Genomic DNA, 23,539 nt, shown 5'->3' on the forward strand with positions numbered 1-23,539 from the left:
TGGCCTATCTTAGAAGTCATTAAATTTTGGTAATGATCCGGAACACGATCCAGATCCAGTCATTTTTTTTAAGGATTCTTTATCATTGCAGGATAGGGCCAATTTCAACATTTTTGCATCTACTTCATGAAGACGGGTCACAAAGGCTGAACAAAAATTAAGTTACGACACAACAATAATTTAGCATTTGTTTCTCCTCATTGAATAAACTTATTAGAAAATAAAAAAACTTGTGCACTTCATGCAGTTTCTCTTTATAAATACATTTGCTGAAGATCTAAGGGTTTAACCACTGCATCTGAAACATGACGGTAGATGCGTGAAACGACGAGGAATAAGTCTCTTTGCCAAAGGGTATTCCATGTGACGTCAGTGACCGTATGGCCTTGGCGGAGGTTTGCGCTCTCCGAGTGCTTCTAGTTTTGAATCATTTCATATCTTCATTTAAATTAAAATCTTAAATAATAATAAATAATGTGAACATGTGTCATAACGTGAACATCTAAGTGAACGTGTTGTGAATGAGGATGCTTCTGGACCGGATTTTATTTGTTTGTTTTTTTAACAAATTTTTATTCAAAAAAAGAAGTTGTTCCAAAGTCTTGAATCTGAGTCTGTTACGCTTGTTTGATGCAACTCGTCCAGCTTTAAAAAGCAGCCGCTCACAGGGCACAGATGAGGCTGGAGTGCAGAGAAATTGTAATGACAGCTGGAAGAGGTTTGGACATACTGTCTTGTGGTTGTCCCAGTATCTCAGAGGATCCACATGGCAATATCGGCCTCTATACCTCCTGGATGGCATCAGCTGTGGCACTTTTGGTCTACCTGCCCACTTTGATGTCGAGATGTTGCCAAAGGTCATCGAAAAACAAGAATGTGGAATTTCAGTACATGATTTCCAAACAACAACAAACAAATAATGCTGAATAACATGCCTGAAGTGGGTGCAGACGGTCCTGGCTAGGGCTCATTTGTGTGTCTGTAATCAGATGCACATTCTGCACACAGTCTATTGATGGCCTCATTGCACTTGGAGGAACTGCGGAACCCAAGTGATTTAAATCTGGGGTCTAGAAGTGTTGCTACGGTCAACACACTTAATGACTCCAGATTGGAAGCAGTGTCTGTGACGTGACGCTTCAGGTGTTCATGCAAGGTGTGTGGCTGCCTGTGTGTGCAAGGTATAAGCATTGTGCTCTAGTGCAAGATAGAGCATTTACGTCATCACGATGACCTTTGACCCTGACACTCACCTCTCTTCAGTCAACTCCACTGTAGCTTAATGGAAAGGAGCAAGCACAAGAAGTGTTTCTCCAATGATGGTATAGTCATCAGCTGTAAGTGGAGTCAAATCTGTTCTTAGAGAGGCCAGAGAGACCCACACTGGTTCCCTCTCATCATGTAGCCTTGACAGCATTTCATATGTGCTGTTCCAGCATGTTGACACCTCATTGGTAAGTTTCAAGGTTGGTCATCCCATCTGGTGCTGCACTTGAGCAAGCTTCTCCTTGGCTATAGTGCTTGATCTGAAGTATGTGACAATGTGCCGAGCTTTGTGTCTGGTGGGTGTTAAGTGTAGGGATCTGATCACATGATTTTCTAACTAATAAATTGAGAGTATTTGCAATGCAAACTGAGTGTCGAATTTGGAGCTGTCTAGTGGATGCAATCATGTTTGGTGCTGCGTCGGTCACAAGACACTTTACTTTGTTGGTTATGGCCCAGTCCTCCATCATGGCCCTTTTGACTTGGGCCAAATTGTCAGCAGTGTGACTTCGTGGAAAGTATTGCACACCCAACACAGATGTACACAACTGCAAATTTTCATTAATGTAGTGACAGGTAAGAGCCAAGTAAGCCTCCGTGTTCACAGATGTCCACGTCAGCTGTTACGTTGCGTTCACACCGGACGCCACGCGACACCACAAATTCGTGTCCCTCGCCTGGCGATGGTCATGCCACCATTGGCCGGTGTGTCGCTCTGCTTGGGCGAAACATTCGCTAGGAAAATTTGCCCCAATGCGTCAACAAATAGGAGGAGCTTCCATTCCGCTTGCTGGTTCTGGTTGTCAGTCAAGTCAACATGGCGGACCTTGATCACACGGAGCAAGTTGCTGTACTTTATTTGTTGCGGAAAGCTGACAAACGTCACCGTCCCTGGGTTCACAACATCCTCATGAGACGTTCCCAATTCGGGGCCACACACCGGCCAATGGTGGCATGACCATCGCCAGGCGAGGGACAACCCTAACCCTAATTCCTTGGGTTGACTGCAGCACCTCTAGTGGCGGATTATTGTAGCACATTTGTTTCACGTGATAATTAATACAAAAAAATAATTTTGAAAATAACTTCAGATATTAGTTTGATTTACCATTTAGAATGAAACTATCACCTACAAAAATTTTAAAGTAGGTCCCGTTTAATTTGAAAATAAGCCTCGATTTTATTTTGATGGGAAATGTAAATAATTAGTTCTGGTTGGAAGTGTGAAAGTAACTTTTACTGGGGAAAATTTCACCAAGGAGAGTGGACAACCATCACCTTAAAAAAAAACCAGTGGGGGTTTGAAATCGTAATAAACCTTATTTGTGAACGAATGAGTAAAACACTCAAAGAGTAAACACTGTTTTTTAAATAAATGCGGGCTTTGTTGCTTCGCTGCCGTCGGTACAGTGTCACGTCAAGGCACCATGTTGGATCAGGAAGTAGGCAGAGCCCAAACAAGACTCCCGAGCGGAGCGGATCATTAACGACCGTCTTTGTTCCGTCGGTCGATGTTCCGACAGTTTTACATTTAAACTTCGCTGTTTCACGTCGCGTGTCTTTCTGATACCTCGAGGTGTCCGCGGTTTCCCCTCCGAAGTTTGATCGCTTCGCAATGAGTACTGTTACGAAGAGAAACTCGGGCCTCGTCCAGCGAAAGACCGAGGCCACGCGCAACGCCGCCGCCGACAAGGAGAAGGAGTCGCCCGGGGAGGAGGACGAGACTCGCCGCGGGGAGGAGGAGGACGACGACGACAAGGGAGACTCCAAGGAGACCAGACTGACGTTGATGGAGGAAGTGTTGCTCCTGGGCCTCAAGGACCGAGAGGTGTCAGCTTTTAGGGAGGAAAAAAAATATATTTATTTATTTATTTATCGCTCAGCTGTGTTAGCAGCCTTAGCTAACGTGCCCAGCGCCGTGAATGTCAACAAAGCTAAAAAATATTCGTGTTTCACGACAATAATTGTTGTTGCTCGTAGCCAGCGGATAAATAATGGGGGGAAAAAAAATACGGAATTCGATCTTAATTAAACTTGCCAAGTGTCGTTTTCAAAGTGGAAGTGCCGCAGTTTTTTCCTAACAACACGTCAGCTAAGCTAACAAACTGACTGTCTGTCTCTCTCTCTCTCAGGGTTACACGTCTTTTTGGAACGACTGTATTTCTTCCGGTCTCCGAGGCTGTATGCTGGTCGAGCTGGCCCTGAGAGGGAGGCTGCAGCTGGAGGCCTGCGGCGTCAGGAGGAAAAGCCTCCTCTCCAGGAAGGTTAGGATTATGTTCTCCAGGTGCTGCTTATAAGGTCCACAAGTCAAAACGTCCACAAACTAGAGGTGGGCGGATCGATCCTAATATCGATACCAACGCTGGTATTGATATCAAACGATCCTCGTGCAAAAAGGTCGATACTCAAGCTTTTTTTCTCTCCCGCACGCAGATTCATCAAAGTTTACTCTGTAAGAGCAGCGCTGCGCTGTGTCACACAACACGGAGCAGCGCACCCTTGTATTGTGGTTTGTCAGCCCTCTACCTCAGGAGATTTTGTTTTAAGTTGTGTTGAGTGATATTTTTTTTTACAAAAAATGTTTATTGTGATAATAAAGTATTTTGTTGTCACGTCCAATGTTTGGCAAAATTCTATCCTAGGTCTTTTGGATCCTTTGGATCTATGAAGCTTAAATATGAAAAAGTATCGGTATCGATATTGGCGATACTGGGCCAGTATTTACTTGGTATCAGATCAATACCAAAATTCCTGGTATCGCCCACCTCTACCACAAACCAAAACATCCACAATTTACTCGTAATAGAATATAATAAATATAATATTATTTGTATGTATTTGTTAAATTATTTATTACCTTATCACATAAGGCAAGTAGAAATTATAGAATTTTGAGAAAATAGTGAGCTGTGGAAATACATAAACTAAAACAACCATTATTTTCAGTCAAAATTCCTTTATTTGTGCTTTCAAGCATCACAGAACAGCAATATATACACACCAATCATACAGAACTCAACAATTTTATTAAGTTAATGTCTCAGTTACAATGTATCTGACAAGATAACATTTTTGCAGTAATAATACAGGTTATGATAATAGAGTACTAATAGAGACTAGACATATGTTCATGTTTCAATAACAATGTCTCAGATAAGACCAATAGAGGCTACATGAAATGAAATGAAATGAAAACTGTTTATTTCGAACATTTGATACAACAACAATTACAAGATAGATCAGTAAAGACAACAACAAAAAAGTTCCTACTGTGTACCCAACATGTCCGAAAAGGGGTAGGGTGAAGCATCAGCTTATTTATCCCTACCCCTTCTTCCCCACAACCAGTAATACCCTTTGCCACATATACACATAGATTCCTACACACCTAAACCGATATCAATATATATATATACATATATACATACACACATCAACATACATACACATATACATACACACATCAACATACATACACATATATATACACAAACATAAATATACACCTACACATACCTACTTACATACAAAATACTATATATTTACAAGCCGAAGCAAAAAACAAAAACACCCTAACCCTCATTACCCTTCCTCCTCCCTATACCCAGAAAAAAACATATTTTTGTACCGCTGTTTGAACTGGTTCATGCTTGGACATTGCTTGAGCCCCACTCCCAATCTGTTCCACATCCTCACCCCACAGACAGAAATACAGAAACCTTTTAATGTTGTTCGTGCCCACTGATGCTTTAAATTAAATTTCCCCCTCAGACTGTAATCCCCTGATCTGTTAAAAAACATATTTTTAATATTTGCTGGAAGTAAATTGTTTATTGCTTTATACACAATTTGTACTGTTTGAAAATGAACCAAGTCTGTGAATTTTAAGAATTTGGATTGTAAAAATAGTGGATTTGTATGATCTCTATAGCCAGTATTATGAATAATTCTTATAACTCTTTTCTGCATTACTGATAGTGATTGTGTTGTACCTTTATAAGTATTACCCCATACCTCTGCACAGTACTGTAAATATGGTAAAACCAGTGAGCAGTAAAGAATGCGGAGTGAGTTGTGGTCCAGAATATGTTTCGCTTTGTTTAGAACTGAAATGCTTCTTGACAGTTTACTTTGTATATGTTTTATATGAGTCTTCCAGTTTATCTTATCATCTATTATCACCCCCAGAAACTTATTTTCATGTACCCTTTCAATATCTACCCCCTCGACTTGTAACTGAACCTGTATGTCTGTATTACAATAGCCAAATAACATGTATTTTGTTTTACTTAAGGGATTTAGTAACTAGGGACGAGACCAAAAAAAATTAAAGTCCATAAATTGTTCTTTTTACAGGTGCAATTGGTAGAGCATGAAAAAAACAAAGAAATTGACACCAATATTATCAAGATTGGTTAAGAAATAAGGAAGTTATGGTAATTTTAGTCTAAAAAAAAAAAATCAGTATTTTATTTTATTTTTATTTTTTTTCCCTATCAGCACGGTCATTTTTGCATTCTCAATATCAGATTGTCATGAAACTTCATCGTTATGTCGACAAACTATTATATTTTAGGGCTACTTACCTTTGAATGAGTGCTATAAAGGTGGTCGTGGTTTTTACGCTTGGTAAAGTTGAGCAAAATTTTCAGCACAAAGAATGTACATGAAAGAAACGGCAGAATTGAACCGGACAAAAACGAGGTCAAAGAGGAACTTCCTGCCTATGTCATTACAAGGAATTCCATGGGAAGTACCCCAGCGAGACAATGAAAAAAGTGGCCTTTATGGGGAATCCTCTGCACACAACGATAAACACGTATCGGAATGCGTATGCAGGCTTCGATCGAGAGATTGTCTCGTCCCTATAGTAACAGTAATTTTAATGTTTTGGTGTATTTGTGGGCATTTTGGCATTTGGATGTTTTGGCTGTGGACTTTTTGGCTTGTGGATGTTATGACTAGAAAGCATGTTCTCTGTGTATACCGCTCCTTATGAAACCCAGACAGTCATATTAACCACACACAGATAAAACAATAAACGTACCTGGTAGCTAACACACATTGCAGAACCCTCGCTGAATGTATCCTTTTAAATATGAATTTAAAAAACACGCAATTGTTCTTTCATGTGTTGCTTTAACATTGCAACACCAGAGGGCGCAAGTCATAGTCAGAATGGTCCCCCTGCCTTCGCATGCGTCATTTCGGAGTGTCGGCAGCAATTTGCCGATTATTGCCTTGTTTCTGTTTAAAACTGCACTCCGGTCATCATCTGTCTCAGTGACAGATCTCTAAAGATTTTGTGCAACAATCATTTCCACATAAATTTAGCAGTATTTTATAATAAAAGACGTGGGACCGATCGTGCATGTAATTAAACTGTTCGCTACTTAAACAATCCACCCAGCTCGATTATTGTCACGTCAGCTGCCGTTGCTAAGCACATTGGTAAGACCTCACAGACGGAGTGCCCAGATGTGCGCCTGAGTCAATAGATGACTTCAGGATCCCGTGGTCCTTTGCACGTGTGGAGGGGTTCCGGTTGTACGAAGATTTATTGTTTCTTCACAGTTATCAGGAAGGACCTTCTGGAATGGGAATATCAATGGCACATAACCTGTTTGTGATTCATCCTGGGATTTGGAAAAAAATATTACATATATACATTAAGTCATGCTTGAATGCCTTCAGTGACCGCATTTCAGGCTGCTTTGTGTTTCTTTTCCTTGTGTGTGATGAGCGGTGACACCCTTTTTGTTATTTATTAAAAGGTGAATCGGACTGGAACCTCTCCAGAGGGATTGATGGGACCCTGAAAGGCTCTAGTGACTTTGCATTTAGCACAGCTTATGATGTATTCCTTTTGATACAGACTTCTGAACAATGTATCAGAGTTTTGAGTTAGCAGTCACTAATTTGCAGTACCAGTGAAAAGTTATGGCACTATCTCCAGCCAACATTGCATCCACACTTTAATTACGATTTTTATTTTCTCATTCTCTTTATTTCATGCCATATTTGCTGAGGTAGTAGGGGTCATGTTTCTCCCCATTGTTGATCGGTTGTTAGCTGCACTTCATTGTTCTTATAGGGATTGCTAGCTTGTTTGCTGGGTAGAGCGCATCATGTTTCTCCGTGCAGTTGCTAGCATGTTGGCCGCACAGAGCGCAATGTATTTCTTTCTCCCTGTGGTTGTTGGCTTGTTAACTGGGCAGAATGCATTATTTTACTCCCCCCGGTTGCTATCTTGATGTTATCAAGCATCCACTTATGGTGCTGCAGGCACATCTGAGGGATGTGTAGGCAAAACACATTTGCTCAACAAAATTCACTAGACACAATACTGTTCATCTTTGTTCTCCTTTATTGTGTTTTTTGCATTATCTACACAACCTGGCTGGAATACACAACCTCACACACCAAATCTCCATTTTTGCTGTCCAAGCCCTACATTCTGTAAATGTATTTTGAGAAAGTAAGCACTGTGAGAAGTGTTACAGCTGTTCTATTGCTTTTTGCAATATTTTTATTGCACATGGCTGGCTTGGCCACCATGCTGGGAGGAAGGAAGTGAGAGTCCATGTGTGTGAGGGAGAGGGTTGCATGGTGGAGCTGAGAACAAGAGTACTACATATTTACAAAGGACTTTCTTTTTTCACTTTTAGTAATTTAAAAGACATCAGTTCTGCCAAAGTATTTTGAAAAGCTAAACACAAAGATATTGGGAAAGAATATATGTTTACGAAGAGGTTAAAAGCATACAGCCTTTGGGTTTTTTAAGATTTAAGTCATAAAAAGAATTTTCTTTGGCACCACTATAATTTTATTTATTAGCCTTTAAATAGGAAATTTATCATATGACATTGCCAATATGATTAAAGTTCACATTGTCCAGATTTATGAATAGTTCTTGAAGGGAAAAATTTCAAATGAACAGATGGTCTTGAACTATGTTTGGCATTGACCCATACAGTCTATGACGGTGACCACAGCGATGTGATAGATCATGTGGAGGCTTCCCCTGACAAGCTCATGCATTGCGCACATGCACTTCCTCCTGCAGATAGTGTTAAAAAGACAAAATATGTTTTGGAATCCCCCCGCCCCCAGGTAAATATGTTCACTTCACGAAAATGAGATGTAATTTTGCAACACGTTTGAAAAATAAACCTACATTATAATGTTTGGGTTTGAGTAAAAACTAAATTTTGTCAGTTTTGTGAAATTTGAAAGGCCGTATAATAAAATAAATAAATAAAATGGCTTATTGGATGAACTCAATTATAAAGCACATCCATGCAAGATAATTTAATTTAGTTTGGACTACATATATTTATTGGATGGAAATCCAGTCCAGTTGATTCTAATTTAAATAACTGTTCATTTGTTGCACTGTCACAGTTGAGGAAAGAAGCAAGCTGGTGAAAATTGCAGTTTCTGTGCTGTTTCTAAATAAGTTTACATTTGGGCCACCAAAAAATTGTAAGTTGGCCCCAAAGTTTAGGAGCTTTGTGGCGCTTTGGGCCAGCGATTTTTAAAAATGAGTGTCTATTCCACAGTTTATTGACCTGTAATTTAGGGTCATCATCAACATCATTTCAGATATTTCTATATATGTTGAAATAACCTGTTAAGGCCCCATTTACACCTACTGTTAAATTGTGTATCCAGTAACCACAATGAAATCTGATTAACATCTGATGCCCTCCTCACGTCACATCTCCTCTGTTTAAAGCAGGCCAGATGCTCAAAAAAAAAATAAAATAACTGAGCTTCACTATTATGTTCTGTGGCTAAATGCAGTCAATACGAGTGTGACAGGACAAAGTCTGTCACAAACCCTTGTGTGTACTGTAGGACTGTTTTCTTAGCAGAAAACCACAGTCGCTGTTACCCACAAGAGATGTGCACCGGTGCTCAGCTACATGGTTGGAGATGAGGGTTGTGGTTAACGAAAACATCAAGGTGACCATTTGCTGCCAACGTGGTTTTATGTGAATTAGAAACGCGTTTACATTGGTATTGATATTTGATATGGCCACAGAGTGTCCCTGAGGAGGTTTGGACAATGTGATTACAGTCCATCCTCATTGAGTTTTGGGTGAATTTACACCTTCACTCTCATGTGGTCATGTAATACAGTAGTGTTCAGAATAATAGTAGTGCTATGTGACTAAAAAGATTAATCCAGGTCTTGAGTATACTTCTTATTGTTACATGGGAAACAAGGTACCAGTAGATTCTCACAAATCCAACAAGACCAAGCATTCATGATATTCATACTCTTAAGGCTATGAAATTGGGCTATTAGTAAAAAAAGAAAAAGTAGAAAAAGGGGTGTTCACAATAATGGTAGCATCTGCTATTGACGCTACAAACTCAAAACTGTTATGTTCAAACTGCTTTTTTAGCAATCCTGTGTATCACTAAACTAGTATTTAGTTGTATAACCACAGTTTTCATGATTTCTTCACATCTGCGAGGCATTAATTTTGTTGGTTTGGAACCAAGATTTTGCTCGTTTACTAGTGTGCTTGGGGTCATTGTCTTGTTGAAACACCCATTTCAAGGGCATGTCCTCTTCAGCATAAGGCAACATGACCTCTTCAAGTATTTTGACATAAGATAAGATAAGATGGGACCTGATTATTCAAAACCTTATAAGTAAGAAGAAGAATTTTAAATTCTATTCTAGAATTAACAGGAAGCCAATGAAGAGAGGCCAATATGGGTGAGATATGCTCTCTCCTTCTAGTCCCCGTTAGTACTCTAGCTGCAGCATTTTGAATTAACTGAAGGCTTTTCAGGGAACGTTTAGGACAACCTGATAATAATGAATTACAATAGTCCAGCCTAGAGGAAATAAATGCATGAATTAGTTTTTCAGCATCACTCTGAGACAAGACCTTTCTAATTTTAGAGATATTGCGTAAATGCAAAAAAGCAGTCCTACATATTTGTTTAATATGCGCTTTGAATGACATATCCTGATCAAAAATGACTCCAAGATTTCTCACAGTATTACTAGAGGTCAGGGTAATGCCATCCAGAGTAAGGATCTGGTTAGACACCATGTTTCTAAGATTTGTGGGGCCAAGTACAATAACTTCAGTTTTATCTGAGTTTAAAAGCAGGAAATTAGAGGTCATCCATGTCTTTATGTCTGAAAAACATTCCTGCAGTTTAACTAATTGGTGTGTGTCCTCTGGCTTCATGGATAGATAAAACTGGGTATCATCTGCGTAACAATGAAAATTTAAGCAATGCTGTCTAATAATACTGCCTAAGGGAAGCATGTATAAAGTGAATAAAATTGGTCCTAGCACAGAACCTTGTGGAACTCCATAATTAACCTTAGTCTGTGAAGAGGATTCCCCATTTACATGAACAAATTGTAATCTATTAATTAAATGGTTTAATTACTGCCACCTTAAAAGCCTGTGGTACATAGCCAACTAACAAAGATAGATTGATCATATTTAAGATCGAAGCATTAAATAATGGTAGGGCTTCCTTGAGCAGCCTGGTAGGAATGGGGTCTAATAGACATGTTGATGGTTTGGATGAAGTAACTAATGAAAATAACTCAGACAGAACAATCGGAGAGAAAGAGTCTAACCAAATACCGGCATCACTGAAAGCAGCCAAAGATAACGATACGTCTTTGGGATGGTTATGAGTAATTTTTTCTCTAATAGTTAAAATTTTGTTAGCAAAGAAAGTCATGAAGTCATTACTAGTTAAAGTTAATGGAATACTCAGCTCAATAGAGCTCTGACTCTTTGTCAGCCTGGCTACAGTGCTGAAAAGAAACCTGGGGTTGTTCTTATTTTCTTCAATTAGTGATGAGTAGAAAGATGTCCTAGCTTTACGGAGGGCTTTTTTATAGAGCAACAGACTCTTTTTCCAGGCTAAGTGAAGATCTTCTAAATTAGTGAGACGCCATTTCCTCTCCAATTTACGGGTTATCTGCTTTAAGCTACGAGTTTGTGAGTTATACCACAGAGTCAGGCACTTCTGATTTAAAGCTCTCTTTTTCAGAGGAGCTACAGCATCCAAAGTTGTCTTCAATGAGGATGTAAACTATTGACGAGATACTCTAACTCCCTTACAGAGTTTAGGTAGCTACTCTGCACTGTGTTGGTATATGGCATTAGAGAACATAAAGAAGGAATCATATCCTTAAACCTAGTTACAGCGCTTTCTGAAAGACTTCTAGTGTAATGAAACTTATTCCCCACTGCTGGGTAGTCCATCAGAGTAAATGTAAATGTTATTAAGAAATGATCAGACAGAAGGGAGTTTTCAGGGAATACTGTTAAGTCTTCTATTTCCACACCATAAGTCAGAACAAGATCTAAGATATGATTAAAGTGGTGGGTGGACTCATTTACATTTTGAGCAAAGCCAATAGAGTCTAATAATAGATTAAATGCAGTGTTGAGGCTGTCATTCTCAGCATCTGTGTGGATGTTAAAATCGCCCACTATAATTATCTTATCTGAGCTAAGCACTAAGTCAGACAAAAGGTCTGAAAATTCACAGAGAAACTCACAGTAACGACCAGGTGGACGATAGATAATAACAAATAAAACTGGTTTTTGGGACTTCCAATTTGGATGGACAAGACTAAGAGTCAAGCTTTCAAATGAATTAAAGCTCTGTCTGGGTTTTTGATTAATTAATAAGCTGGAATGGAAGATTGCTGCTAATCCTCCGCCTCGGCCCGTGCTACGAGCATTCTGACAGTTAGTGTGACTCGGGGGTGTTGACTCATTTAAACTAACATATTCATCCTGCTGTAACCAGGTTTCTGTAAGGCAGAATAAATCAATATGTTGATCAATTATTATATCATTTACCAACAGGGACTTAGAAGAGAGAGACCTAATGTTTAATAGACCACATTTAACTGTTTTAGTCTGTGGTGCAGTTGAAGGTGCCATATTATTTTTTCTTTTTGAATTTTTATGCTTAAATAGATTTTTGCTGGTTATTGGTGGTCTGGGAGCAGATACCGTCTCTACGGGGATGGGGTAATGAGGGGATGGCAGGGGGAGAGAAGCTGCAGAGAGGTGTGTAAGACTACAACTCTGCTTCCTGGTCCCAACCCTGGATAGTCACGGTTTGGAGGATTTAAGAAAATTGGTCAGATTTCTAGAAATGAGAGCTGCTCCATCCAAAGTGGGATGGATGCCGTCTCTCCTAACAAGGCCAGGTTTTCCCCTTAAGCTTTGCCAATTATCTATGAAGCCCACCTCATTTTTTGGACACCACTCAGACAGCCAGCAATTCAAGGAGAACATGCGGCTAAACATGTCACTCCCGGTCCAATTGGGGAGGGGCCCAGAGAAAACTACAGAGTCCGACATTGTTTTTGCAAAGTTACACACCGATTCAATGTTAATTTTAGTGACCTCCGATTGGCGTAACCGGGTGTCATTACTGCCGACGTGAATTACAATCTTACCAAATTTACGCTTAGCCTTAGCCAGCAGTTTCAAATTTCCTTCAATGTCGCCTGCTCTGGCCCCCGGAAGACAATTGACTATGGTTGCTGGTGTCGCTAACTTCACATTTCTCAAAACAGAGTCGCCAATAACCAGAGTTTGATCCTCGGCGGGTGTGTCGTCGAGTGGGGAAAAACGGTTAGAAATGTGAACGGGTTGGCGGTGTACACGGGGCTTCTGTTTAGGGCTACGTTTCCTCCTCACAGTCACCCAGTCGGCCTGCTTTCCCGGCTGCTCGGGATCTGCCAGAGGGGAACTAACTGCGGCTAAGCTACGTTGGTCCGCACCGACTACAGGGGCCTGGCTAGCTGTAGAATTTTCCACGGTGCGGAGCCGAGTCTCCAATTCGCCCAGCCTGGCCTCCAAAGCTATGAATAAGCTACACTTATTACAAGTACCGTTACTGCTAAAGGAGGCCGAGGAATAACTAAACATTTCACACCCAGAGCAGAAAAGTGCGGGAGAGACAGGAGAAGCCGCCATGCTAAATCGGCTAAGAGCTAGTAGCTGCGCTAAGCTAGCGGATTCCTAAAAACACGCAAAGTGAATAATGTGTAAATAATTTAGAGGTGATTCAGCAGAAGGAGTGCTTTAGTTAAGGCACGTGAAGATTACACTGGGAAACAAATCGTTATCTAGATAACTAGATCAATCTAACTGCGCAGATTAAACAGCTAACAGATACAGAAAAACACCGCTGTGCTCCGGAACAGGAAGTGATACAATACCGCAGTGAGAGCCAACCACCAGTAGAGGCAAGTCTCAGTGTCCACTCTGTGCGCATGCTCACTTGCTGCAGCTTGTCGCCACCACAGCGATATGTTTTTAATTTATGTCCATGTACAAACTGATCCATGATACCTGGTATGCGATATATAGGCTCAACACCATAGTAGGAGAAACATGCCCATATCATGATGCTTGCACCACCATGCTTCACTGTCTTCACTGCGAACTGTGACTTCAATTCAGAGTTTGGGGGTCCTCTCACAAACTGTCTGCAGCCCTTGCACCCAAAAAGAACAATTTTACTCTCAACAATCCACAAAATATTCCTCTATTTCTCTTTAGGCCAGTTGATGTGTTCTTTGGCAAATTGTAACCTCTTCTGCACATGTCTTTTATTTAACAGAGGGACTTTGTAGGGGATTCTTGCAAATAAATTAGCTTCACACAGGCATCTTCTAACTGTCACAGCACTTACAGGTAACTCCAGACTGTCTTTGATCATCCTGGAGCTGATCAATGGGTGAGCCTTTGCCATTCTGGTTATTCTTCTGTCCATTTTGACGGTTGTTTTCTGTTTTCTTCCATGTGTCTATGGTTTTTTTGTCCATTTTAAAGCATTGGAGATCATTGTAGATGAACAGCCTATAATTTTTTGCACCTGCGTATAAGTTTTCCCCTCTCCAATCAACTTTTTAATCAAACTACTCTGTTCTTCTGAACATCTTGAACGTCCCATTTTCCTCAGGCTTTCAAAGAGAAAAGCATGTTCAACAGGTGCTGGCTTCATCCTTAAATAGGTGACATCTGATTCACACCTGTTTGTTCCACAAAATTGACGAACTCACTGACTGAATGCCACACTACTATTATTGTGAACACCCCCTTTTTTACTTTTTTTACTAATAGCACTAATAATACTAATCTTTTTAGTCACATAGCACTACTATTATTCTGAACACTACTGTATCTGATTGTAATCAGATCACCAAAAACACGTTTTAATGCCACATGCAAATGGAGTTCATAAAACGTATTTGACAACTGGGATTGCAAATGATGTGATTTACTTTGTGTCATATAAGTAAATGTACAGGTTGAGTTTTTGTTTTTTAATTGTAGCTAGTCAGTTGTGTTGTAACACCATGTGTCAGCTGACAGTTGTCTACATCCGTAAGGGACAATTTCTTCTTGTAACTGTCCTTTGATAACACAGTTTTTATGGTCACGATCCTCACCACAAATAAAACTAGATAAGTGTTTAGAGAACACAGCGACTCCACACCCACATCATAGCGCACAGAACATTCACAGGTGTACCTGATGGCACACATGGACTGTGTTGATTCTGTTGATTTATCAAATTCATATTTATTTTAAGGTGCATCTTTTTAAGTGGAATTAATTAAACTTGAGAGCTGGAATGATGAATCAATTGTTTAATTCATTGGCAGTTAGTTTTAGTAATCAATTAATTGTTCTGAGTCTTTTTGTTATGTCCAAATTTGGTGATTTCAGCTTCATGTTTTTGACAGTGAACTGTTATATCTTTGAGTTGTGGACAAAATAACATTTGAGGGCTTCATCTTGGGATACTGAACAATATTTTTCACAATTTTCTAACATTTTAGGAACTAAGCAATTGGATGAATCCAGAAAATAATCAACAGATTGTTTTTTTTTTGTAAAATAAATGTTGTTACTAGCGTGTTGCCCATGGGGATCCACAGACTGTAGACTGGGTAGTGTTTATAAAATAAGTAGCTGGCATATTTCAGTGGTGGTAATAAATTATACAAAGTTTCTATAATGAGTTGGAATGGCGTGTGAGTCCAGAATGTTTTTAGAACCTTAGAGCTTAACAGTTTTTAGAGGAAGAACTCAGCCCTTTTATTTCCTATTAATTATGTAATTTTAAAATGTTACTTAAATACTGTCTTAATGTATTTATAAATTGGTTCTTATCATATACACTCTATTATTATTGTTATCAGTATTATTATTATTATTTTATTTTTACTTCTATTTTGTCATTAGATTTTTAAATGGACTACAATAGAAATGTGTTTTCACTTTCTCCTGTCATCCATGCATTTGTAATGTATTTACAATTATATTATGTACTTACATTGAAGTTGCTAAATAAAATCACACATGCATGCACGCTTTTAATATATATATGATTTGCCACCCCCTGCTGGAATGGCATGTGAGTCCAAAATGCATTTATCAACCTCAGTTGTTCAGTGTTGTTAGCTAATAACCATAGTTTCTACAAAAATATTATTCCTATTAATCTTCTGTTTTGGCAGCGTTCATCCTTGATCCAAAATACATAAGCATACCAAACTGCATATGTCAGCTCTCCCCAGTTTGTCTGTGATAGTTTGTACATGTGCACACACACATACATACGTGTACACTCCTCTTTTAATATATTGTGGCGAGCTGTGCGAAAGAACAGAGCTTTTTGTGTTTTCTGCATTCTGCTGCAAGCAGGTGTTTTTATTTTTACACACTCACAAACAGACGGTGGTGGAAGACATCAAACACAAGACACTTTTCACTCATAGTAAGGGCAACATGACCAAACTGACTAAACCAGTTGAATGACAAAAACACAATGCTTCAATAACACTAACAGCACTGTTAAACTAACATGAACCGCAATAACATTTAAACCCCCAAAACCTGGAACTCCCATGGTGCATTGCAGCATAACATCCATTGTTCACTGTTAGCTAATATCGCTAAGGTCTAAAAAAAATATTAGTCCTATTGACTTTACATTTTTTGCAGCATTCGTCCTTGACCCAAAGTACATACACGCACACAAACGCCGCTTGGCTATTATAATATAAATGACGATGATGACGGCATATGTATTTGAATGCATGGTTGAAGTTAAAGAATTTACAGGTGTGATTTACTGGTAAAATAACTAAGGAATAATTAACTAATTAGAAAATAATCAATAGACTAATAAAAAATAATTAGATTACATAATTGACTGAAACAGTAGATTAATCGAGTGCAAAACTAATCATTGCTTGCAGCCCATTTGGCGTTACAAAAAAGTGGATCTAATTACTTTATTTTTTCACAGAGATAATATGAACATTGTAAGAGAACACTTAGCTACTAATTTCCCCCTTCAGGGAATAGTTCTTGGCCACCTCTCTGAGGAGTTATGCATTTGGGTCTGCAGCATGAACAGTCACACAGTGACAAACATTATTTATTTATTTTTGCCAAATTTCTCAGAAGGTTTTAGTTCAGCTCAATATTTGTGTGTCACTGTAGCTATTTTGAAGTTAATCATTACATAACTACTGGAAATGTATCGGCAGTGTCCACGGTAGTAACGAGCAAATATCAAAATGATCCAGCTGAGGATTAAATCATGCTTTAGGGATAAATGGATTTTAGAAGAGGCCTTTTTAAAAATAAGGCAAACAAGTTAAATTGGCTTAATTTACTCAGGTTTACACAGTGATTCCCTGAAATGTCGCCCTGGCAGTAAAGTACAGAATGGAGGTTTGGAATTCTGTTGATACCGAAATGATTGAATGAATGAAGTGTCCATATTCTGACAAACGGTTTAATGGAGTTATTATGATACACTTATCCTTGATAGGATGCATATCACAATTTTTTTCTTCTTCTTCTTCCAAATTATACTGGTTTCTGTGTGTGTGTGTGTGTGTGTGTGTGTGTGTGTGTGTGTGTGTGTGTGTGTGTGTGTGTGTGTGTGTGTGTGTGTGTGTGTGTGTTTTGTGTCTGGTCATCACATGTACTGATTTGCTTCTACAACCCCTGGCAAAAATTATGGAATCACCGGCCTCGGAAGATGTTCATTCAGTTGTTTAATTTTGTAGAAAAAAGCAGATCACAGACATGACACAAAACTAAAGTCATTTCAAATGGCAACTTTCTGGCTTTAAGAAACACTATAAGAAATCAAGAAAAAAATATTATGGCAGTCAGTAACGGTTACTTTTTTAGACCAAGCAGAGGAAAAAAATATGGAATCATTCAATTCTGAGGAAAAAATTATGGAATCACCCTGTAAATTTTCATCCCCAAAACTAACACCTGCATCAAATCAGATCTGCTCGTTGACATTGACCCTGTGCCATGACATTGACCCTATGTGTCTTTTTGCAAGGAATGTTTTCGCAGTTTTTGCTCTATGGCAAGATGCATTATCATCTTGAAAAATGATTTCATCATCCCCAAACATCCTTTCAATTGTCCAAAATATCAATGTAAACTTGTGCATTTATTGATGATGTAATGACAGCCATCTCCCCAGTGCCTTTACCTGACATGCATCCCCATATCATCAATGACTGTGGAAATTTACATGTTCTCTTCAGGCAGTCATCTTTATAAATCTCATTGGAACGGCACCAAACAAAAGTTCCAGCATCGTCACCTTGCCCAGTGCAGATTCGAGATTCATCACTGAATATGACTTTCATCCAGTCATCCACAGTCCACGATTGCTTTTCCTTAGCCCATTGTAACCTTGTTTTTTTCTGTTTAGGTGTTAATGATGGCTTTCGTTTAGCTTTTCTGTATGTAAATCCCATTTCCTTTAGGCGGTTTCTTACAGTTCGGTCACAGACCAGTTTGACTCCAGTTTCCTCCCATTCGTTCCTCATTTGTTTTGTTGTGCATTTTTCGATTTTTGAGACATATTGCTTTAAGTTTTCTGTCTTGACGCTTTGATGTCTTCCTTGATCTACCAGTATGTTTGCCTTTAACAACCTTCTCATGTTGTTTGTATTTGGTCCAGAGTTTAGACACAGCTGACTGTGAACAACCAACATCTTTTGCAAAATTGCATGATGATTTACCCTCTTTTCAGAGTTTGATAATCCTCTCCTTTGTTTCAGTTGACATCTCTCGTGTTGGAGCCATGATTCATGTCAGTCCACTTGGTGCAACAGCTCTCCAAGGTGTGATCACTCCTTTTTAGATGCAGACTAACGAGCAGATTTGATTTGATGCAGGTGTTAGTTTTGGGGATGAAAATTTACAGGGTGATTCCATAATTTTTTCCTCAGAATTGAGTGATTCCATATTTTTTTCCTCTGCTTGGTATAAAAAAGTAACCGTTACTGACTGGCACAATCTTTTTTTCTTGATTTCTTATAGTGTTTCTTAAATCCAGAAAGTTGCCATTTGAAATGACTTTAGTTTTGTGTCATGTCTGTGATCTGCTTTTTTCTACAAAATTAAACAACTGAATGAACATCCTCCGAGGCCGGTGATTCCACAATTTTTGCCAGGGGTTGTAGTTTACGTCCTTGTTGCTGGTGTGCCAGCAACAAGGAGGGGCGTGCTGAGGGGCCATGCAACAGCATATGTGCACTCAATTATGTGCATGTCAACATCTACATGCTCCGCCTGCCAGACAGAAGGGTTCTGCTGGTGGTGGAACTGCAAGCCAAACTTAACTGTTTCAACTCGTACCATACCAACACGGACCGCTCAGAGGAAACGGGACTGTTGGCATACACTGGCTAAATCTTCAAAGGAGAGGCCCTTTTAAATAACCTGTATTAAGATGAGGAACGGTGCACGTTTCTTCATCTGTTGTACAATAAATTTGAGTTCAAAACACAATAAAAATATTTTGCATAACTTCCTGCCCTAAATTGTTTATTTCCTTTCTGTGTTGAAAGGTGATCTGTAAATCAGATTCTCCGACAGGAGATGTGCTCCTGGATGAGGCCTTGAAGCATATAAAAGAAACCCAGCCCCCTGAGACTGTGCAGAGCTGGATAGAGCTGCTGAGTGGTGAGATAAGTCGCCGACATTCCTAACACACATTTACATTCTCACATATCTGATTTGTTTTACATGTTTAATGTGGGAAGCATCCGGTCATAGTTTGTGGTTTGTCTGCTATTATCTAATTTGCCCCACCCACTGATTTTCTTGGCACTTACATTCATGTCTCTGGGTCTTCTGCCTTTTGAGATAGAGAGGTCCCTAGACAGAGTTGTCTTACTAAGCCTGTAACTTTGCTGAAGAATGCAGTGAAAATAAAAAAGAAAGCAGTGAAAAAAAAAAAAATCAGTCTCCAAACAAAGAACAGTGCTGCATTGGTGAAAGTCAGGATTTTTTTGGGGGGGTGGGGGGTGCGTTTTGTGCTGGAAGAAGTGTTCGTTCAGTGTCTTGACTTGGATTATGTGTTGTCCATCAGGAGAGACCTGGAATCCCCTGAAGCTGCACTACCAGCTGAGAAATGTGAGAGAACGTCTCGCCAAGAACCTGGTTGAGAAGGGTGTTCTCACCACAGAGAAACAAAACTTCCTGCTTTTTGACATGACCACACATCCGCTGACCAACAGCAACATTAAACAGGTGGCACAATCTTCACAGCCAGTCGCTCTTTGAATATATATTTGTGTGAAGGGTTCATTTTGGAGGGGAGGGTGGAATTTAATGAATATTCGTTAGTGGAATGTACCGCTCTTTAGACAGGATGTTTTGTTGAAATAGCATGTTTGACAAGAGCCATGGTAAAAGTGTTAACTGCAGTGAGCTTAGTTGTATAGATTTGCATCAGCAGTTAGCATTAGTAACGTGGTTATACACTAAATGTGGAGACAACTGAGTTTAGCACCACTTGTGGTTAGCATTAATTGCTAGTAGTCAGCTAACTGGATGGCATTTTCTTTGACAGGACAGTCTGGTAGAATCTCTCATGTCACCTTTAGACTTTTTGGTGTAATCCCCACTTCGCATGCAAAAATCCAGTCGTTCTTAGAATATTTCAATGTCTATATCAAGTCGGGGCAGACTAAAAGGTACTTGGAGAGTGCATACCTGCGCTTTTCCCTATTGCCAAAGCTTCTATGCATTTTTTGGGGTGGTAACTTTAAAGAACTTTGTGATTTTCATAAGGCAACTATTTCTTTAGAAATGTAGCGGGGTGGGGGTCGACTGAGGTAAATATAGATCCTCACCAAAACATGACCATCTCTTCTGTGGATCATCTCTCCATAGCATTGTTGAAATCCAGCCATTATTTTCTTTTGAGACCTCTTTGTCCATTGACGGACAGGAGTGCTCGCGTAACCTCCCCTCCTGATTTAGATGGAAAATAGTATTGCGGAGGCTAACAGTTACACTTTGGATCTGCTAAAGTGTCATTACCATAGCGTCAGTGTTCAATATGTCAGAATCAAGGTTTTGTTTGAATTTATTTCTTAAGACGTTAAATGTAAAATTGGTATTAAAGGGACATGTTGTTTAAATTGTCTGTTTCCATTCACCCCCCGACCCCCCCCCCACTATAGGGTGTATTTTAAAATAGGCAATTTATGTTGTTTCACACAGCGCCTCGTCAAGAAAGTACAGGATTCGGTTTTGGAGAAGTGGGTGAATGATCCTCACCGCATGGACAAGCGGGTTCTTGCTCTAATCCTTCTGGCTCACTCATCTGACGTTCTGGAGAACGCTTTTGCCCCACTCCAAGACGAGCAGTACGACCTAGGCATGAAGAGAGTGCACTCTCTGCTGGAGCTGGAGCCGGAGAAGGAGAGCATGAAGCCCAGCGCTAACGAACTGATGTGGGCCGTGGTCGCTGCGTTTACTAAATGAGAACAGCCAATTGGTCGGACTGGAAGATCTGGCTATGGTCTGTGTTATTTAATTGGTTGAAGGACTTCATTTAATGAGACAGACTTAATGAGACAATCTGTTTGGTTGGGGAGCCTGTTTCAACATCTATTCCAGATGACATTTTTGGTGGTAGTCCATATTAACCCAGTGCTGTCCGATTGGTGGTGGGCTTCACCAAGCAACATTTTTGGTTGGTTGGAACATTAAACGACTCTGCTTTCACACAATGAGGTAACTTACCTGCCGGTGGGAGGCTGTTTGTGCTTTTAAACACTGACACTATGAACAAACGGGCTTCTGTCGTGTTGATTAACATCAAAGAACAAAGCAGGTGGCAGCAGTAGTCATGGTGAATATGCAGACGTTGACTGGGGCCAAGTTTCCCTTCTAGAGTGCGGAGACGTCATGTTTCCTGTTGGTAGATTGGACACAAATGGAATCCCGGGGCCTCATTTATAAAAAAAAGAAGAAAAAAAAACCCCTCAGAATCCATCATCAAATGCCTTTGGCGCTAAGAGCGGCAATGTAATGAACCAAAAACCTGATTTATTATTTTTTTTAAAGTTTGCATAACTCCAAGCAACTGCACCTTTAGCAATCAAAATATAGACAGAATTCCAGGAATGGTCGGTCCAAGGCACACGCTCGGCTGTTGACATGAAAATGCTCCTTAGCATTCCAGTTTGTGCAGAAGGGGAGACATGGGGCCTGAAGCGATTGCCACTCTTGTAATTTATAAATGTGCTACAAATCTGTTATAAATGGTTAACAGGTCTCACAGTTAGCTACTTTTCAGTCTGATCACTAAACTGCTTTATGTCAGAATGAAGCTCCTGAGGTGATCCAGTCCATCATGGAGCATTATGCCACCAGCATTAATGGGGGTCAGAGTTTTTCTGTTCTTTGTGCACATTTTTTTTTTTTTTTTTTTTTTTTGTATCTTTGTTTAATTTATGGGCATAATCTTGAATAAATGCACATAAATTTAACCGTAAGCTGCTGAAGTTGGAGCGGATCATTCGATAAGAAGGGACATGGAACTGTTTCAGATGAAAATCTAACGTCGTATTACATAATTTCCAAAAAAGAAATGTCTGCACACGTTTGCACATTTTCCACACGGAGGTTTTCTACAAACGTGGGAAGCTGTGTGCGCCAAATTTATAAATGAGGCCCCCCCGGCCTTTTTCTCCTTTCTCTTGTGCTTATGCAAGGATAACGGATAAGCAAGTCACATGGCTATTAATGCTTTTTGCACTCAGGCAGGCTTCCTGCTTTCACATTTTAATTCCCACTTATGTTGGGAGTACATGTTAGAATAGACTGCTGGAATGTCTGATTCACCCCATATTTTTTTTTTTTTTGTCTCTGCTCATTCCTTCTTCACTGTCTTCTGAGGAGAGGAGTCAGGTAAGAGCTCGATTCCTGCCTCATTCGGCCCTTGCAGACTGACCTGAATGAAGAAATAATCTCTAGGCTCTAACAGACCTCTTCTTGCGTTAGTTGCTATTTTTGCATTCATGGATGATGGAGTGTGATTTGTCTTCCATCTCTGTTTATGTTTTTAATTGATGCTTGGAATAGGTTGCCATTTATCAACTTATTTTGCACAGTAGTCCTGTAGGTTGGGTAATGATATTTTATAGGCTTTTTCTCGGGTTGACTAACCCACTCGTGAAGATGAGAATGAAAATTATCAATCTTTGCAACCATGTTGTGTGTTCAGTCTATTTTGTCTAAGATTTCAATCCTTCACAATACTTTTAAAATCATTCCTCCAGTCCCGCAGAAAGCTTCACTCACTTTCAGCAAGGGTAGAGGCATAAAACTGGCAAAAAAAAAACATCTGGTAAAATAGATTGTCAGCACCCAACAAGACTTACCCCTTAGTCGTTAGTGGGTGATAATAAAACGAATTCAGTGTGTTCACCATTTTGGGCCGGTATCCCTTTAGAATAGAACCCCCCTCCCCTTTTGTTTCTTCTTTTCTCCCCCTCCTGTCTGGCGGTATATTGAATTTCGTAAGTTTGTATGTCAAGTTATGACTTAAGATTTGTCTTATTGTCACATGCAGATGTTGGGAGGGTTACTTGGGCCCCAGGAGGCAACATACGAAAGACTGAAATGCTTCAAGAACACGCAGTCAAATTGAAATAAAAATGTATCTTCAAACAGGATTATAGTGCAGCAGATAACAATATTTACAGTGGAATCGTTCAAATGCTGATGCAAGCACCAAATTTGGCAGAAATACTCCTTAGATATTACTCTTAAAAGAATGACTGGCCACTTGAATGTTCAATAGACAGCCAGGGAGGGGTCAATTGAGGAATTACACAGGGGTCAAAAATTAAAAATGCTCCAATCATAATAAAATATACCACATTATTTGA

At 39.6% G+C, this 23,539-nt stretch overlaps 1 protein-coding gene across 1 annotated transcript; it reads left to right on the forward strand.

Annotated features, from left to right (window-relative positions):
• The first annotated feature begins 2,694 nt into the window (after positions 1-2,694).
• Positions 2,695-23,334, forward strand: LOC117529413 (Golgi phosphoprotein 3-like). Its single transcript, XM_034192190.1, has 5 exons — positions 2,695-3,094; positions 3,399-3,530; positions 19,199-19,313; positions 19,723-19,883; positions 20,862-23,334. Exons 1-5 carry the CDS (start codon positions 2,882-2,884, stop codon positions 21,123-21,125), a joined length of 885 nt encoding a protein of 294 aa, XP_034048081.1. The 5' UTR covers positions 2,695-2,881; the 3' UTR covers positions 21,126-23,334.
• The last annotated feature ends 205 nt before the right edge of the window (positions 23,335-23,539 follow it).

This window comes from Thalassophryne amazonica, chromosome 17 (assembly GCF_902500255.1).
Source record: "Thalassophryne amazonica chromosome 17, fThaAma1.1, whole genome shotgun sequence".
Lineage (NCBI taxonomy): Eukaryota > Metazoa > Chordata > Actinopteri > Batrachoidiformes > Batrachoididae > Thalassophryne > Thalassophryne amazonica.

What these genes read in the sequence shown, in the direction of transcription:
- LOC117529413 (XM_034192190.1), top strand. Translation starts at nt 2,882, where the DNA reads ATGAGTACTGTTACGAAGAGAAACTCGGGCCTCGTCCAGCGAAAGACC. An exon ending in AAAGCCTCCTCTCCAGGAAG is followed by an intron (nt 3,531 to 19,198) that starts GTTAGGATTATG and finishes CTGTGTTGAAAG; the next exon opens with GTGATCTGTAAATCAGATTC. An exon ending in CTGGATAGAGCTGCTGAGTG is followed by an intron (nt 19,314 to 19,722) that starts GTGAGATAAGTC and finishes GTTGTCCATCAG; the next exon opens with GAGAGACCTGGAATCCCCTG.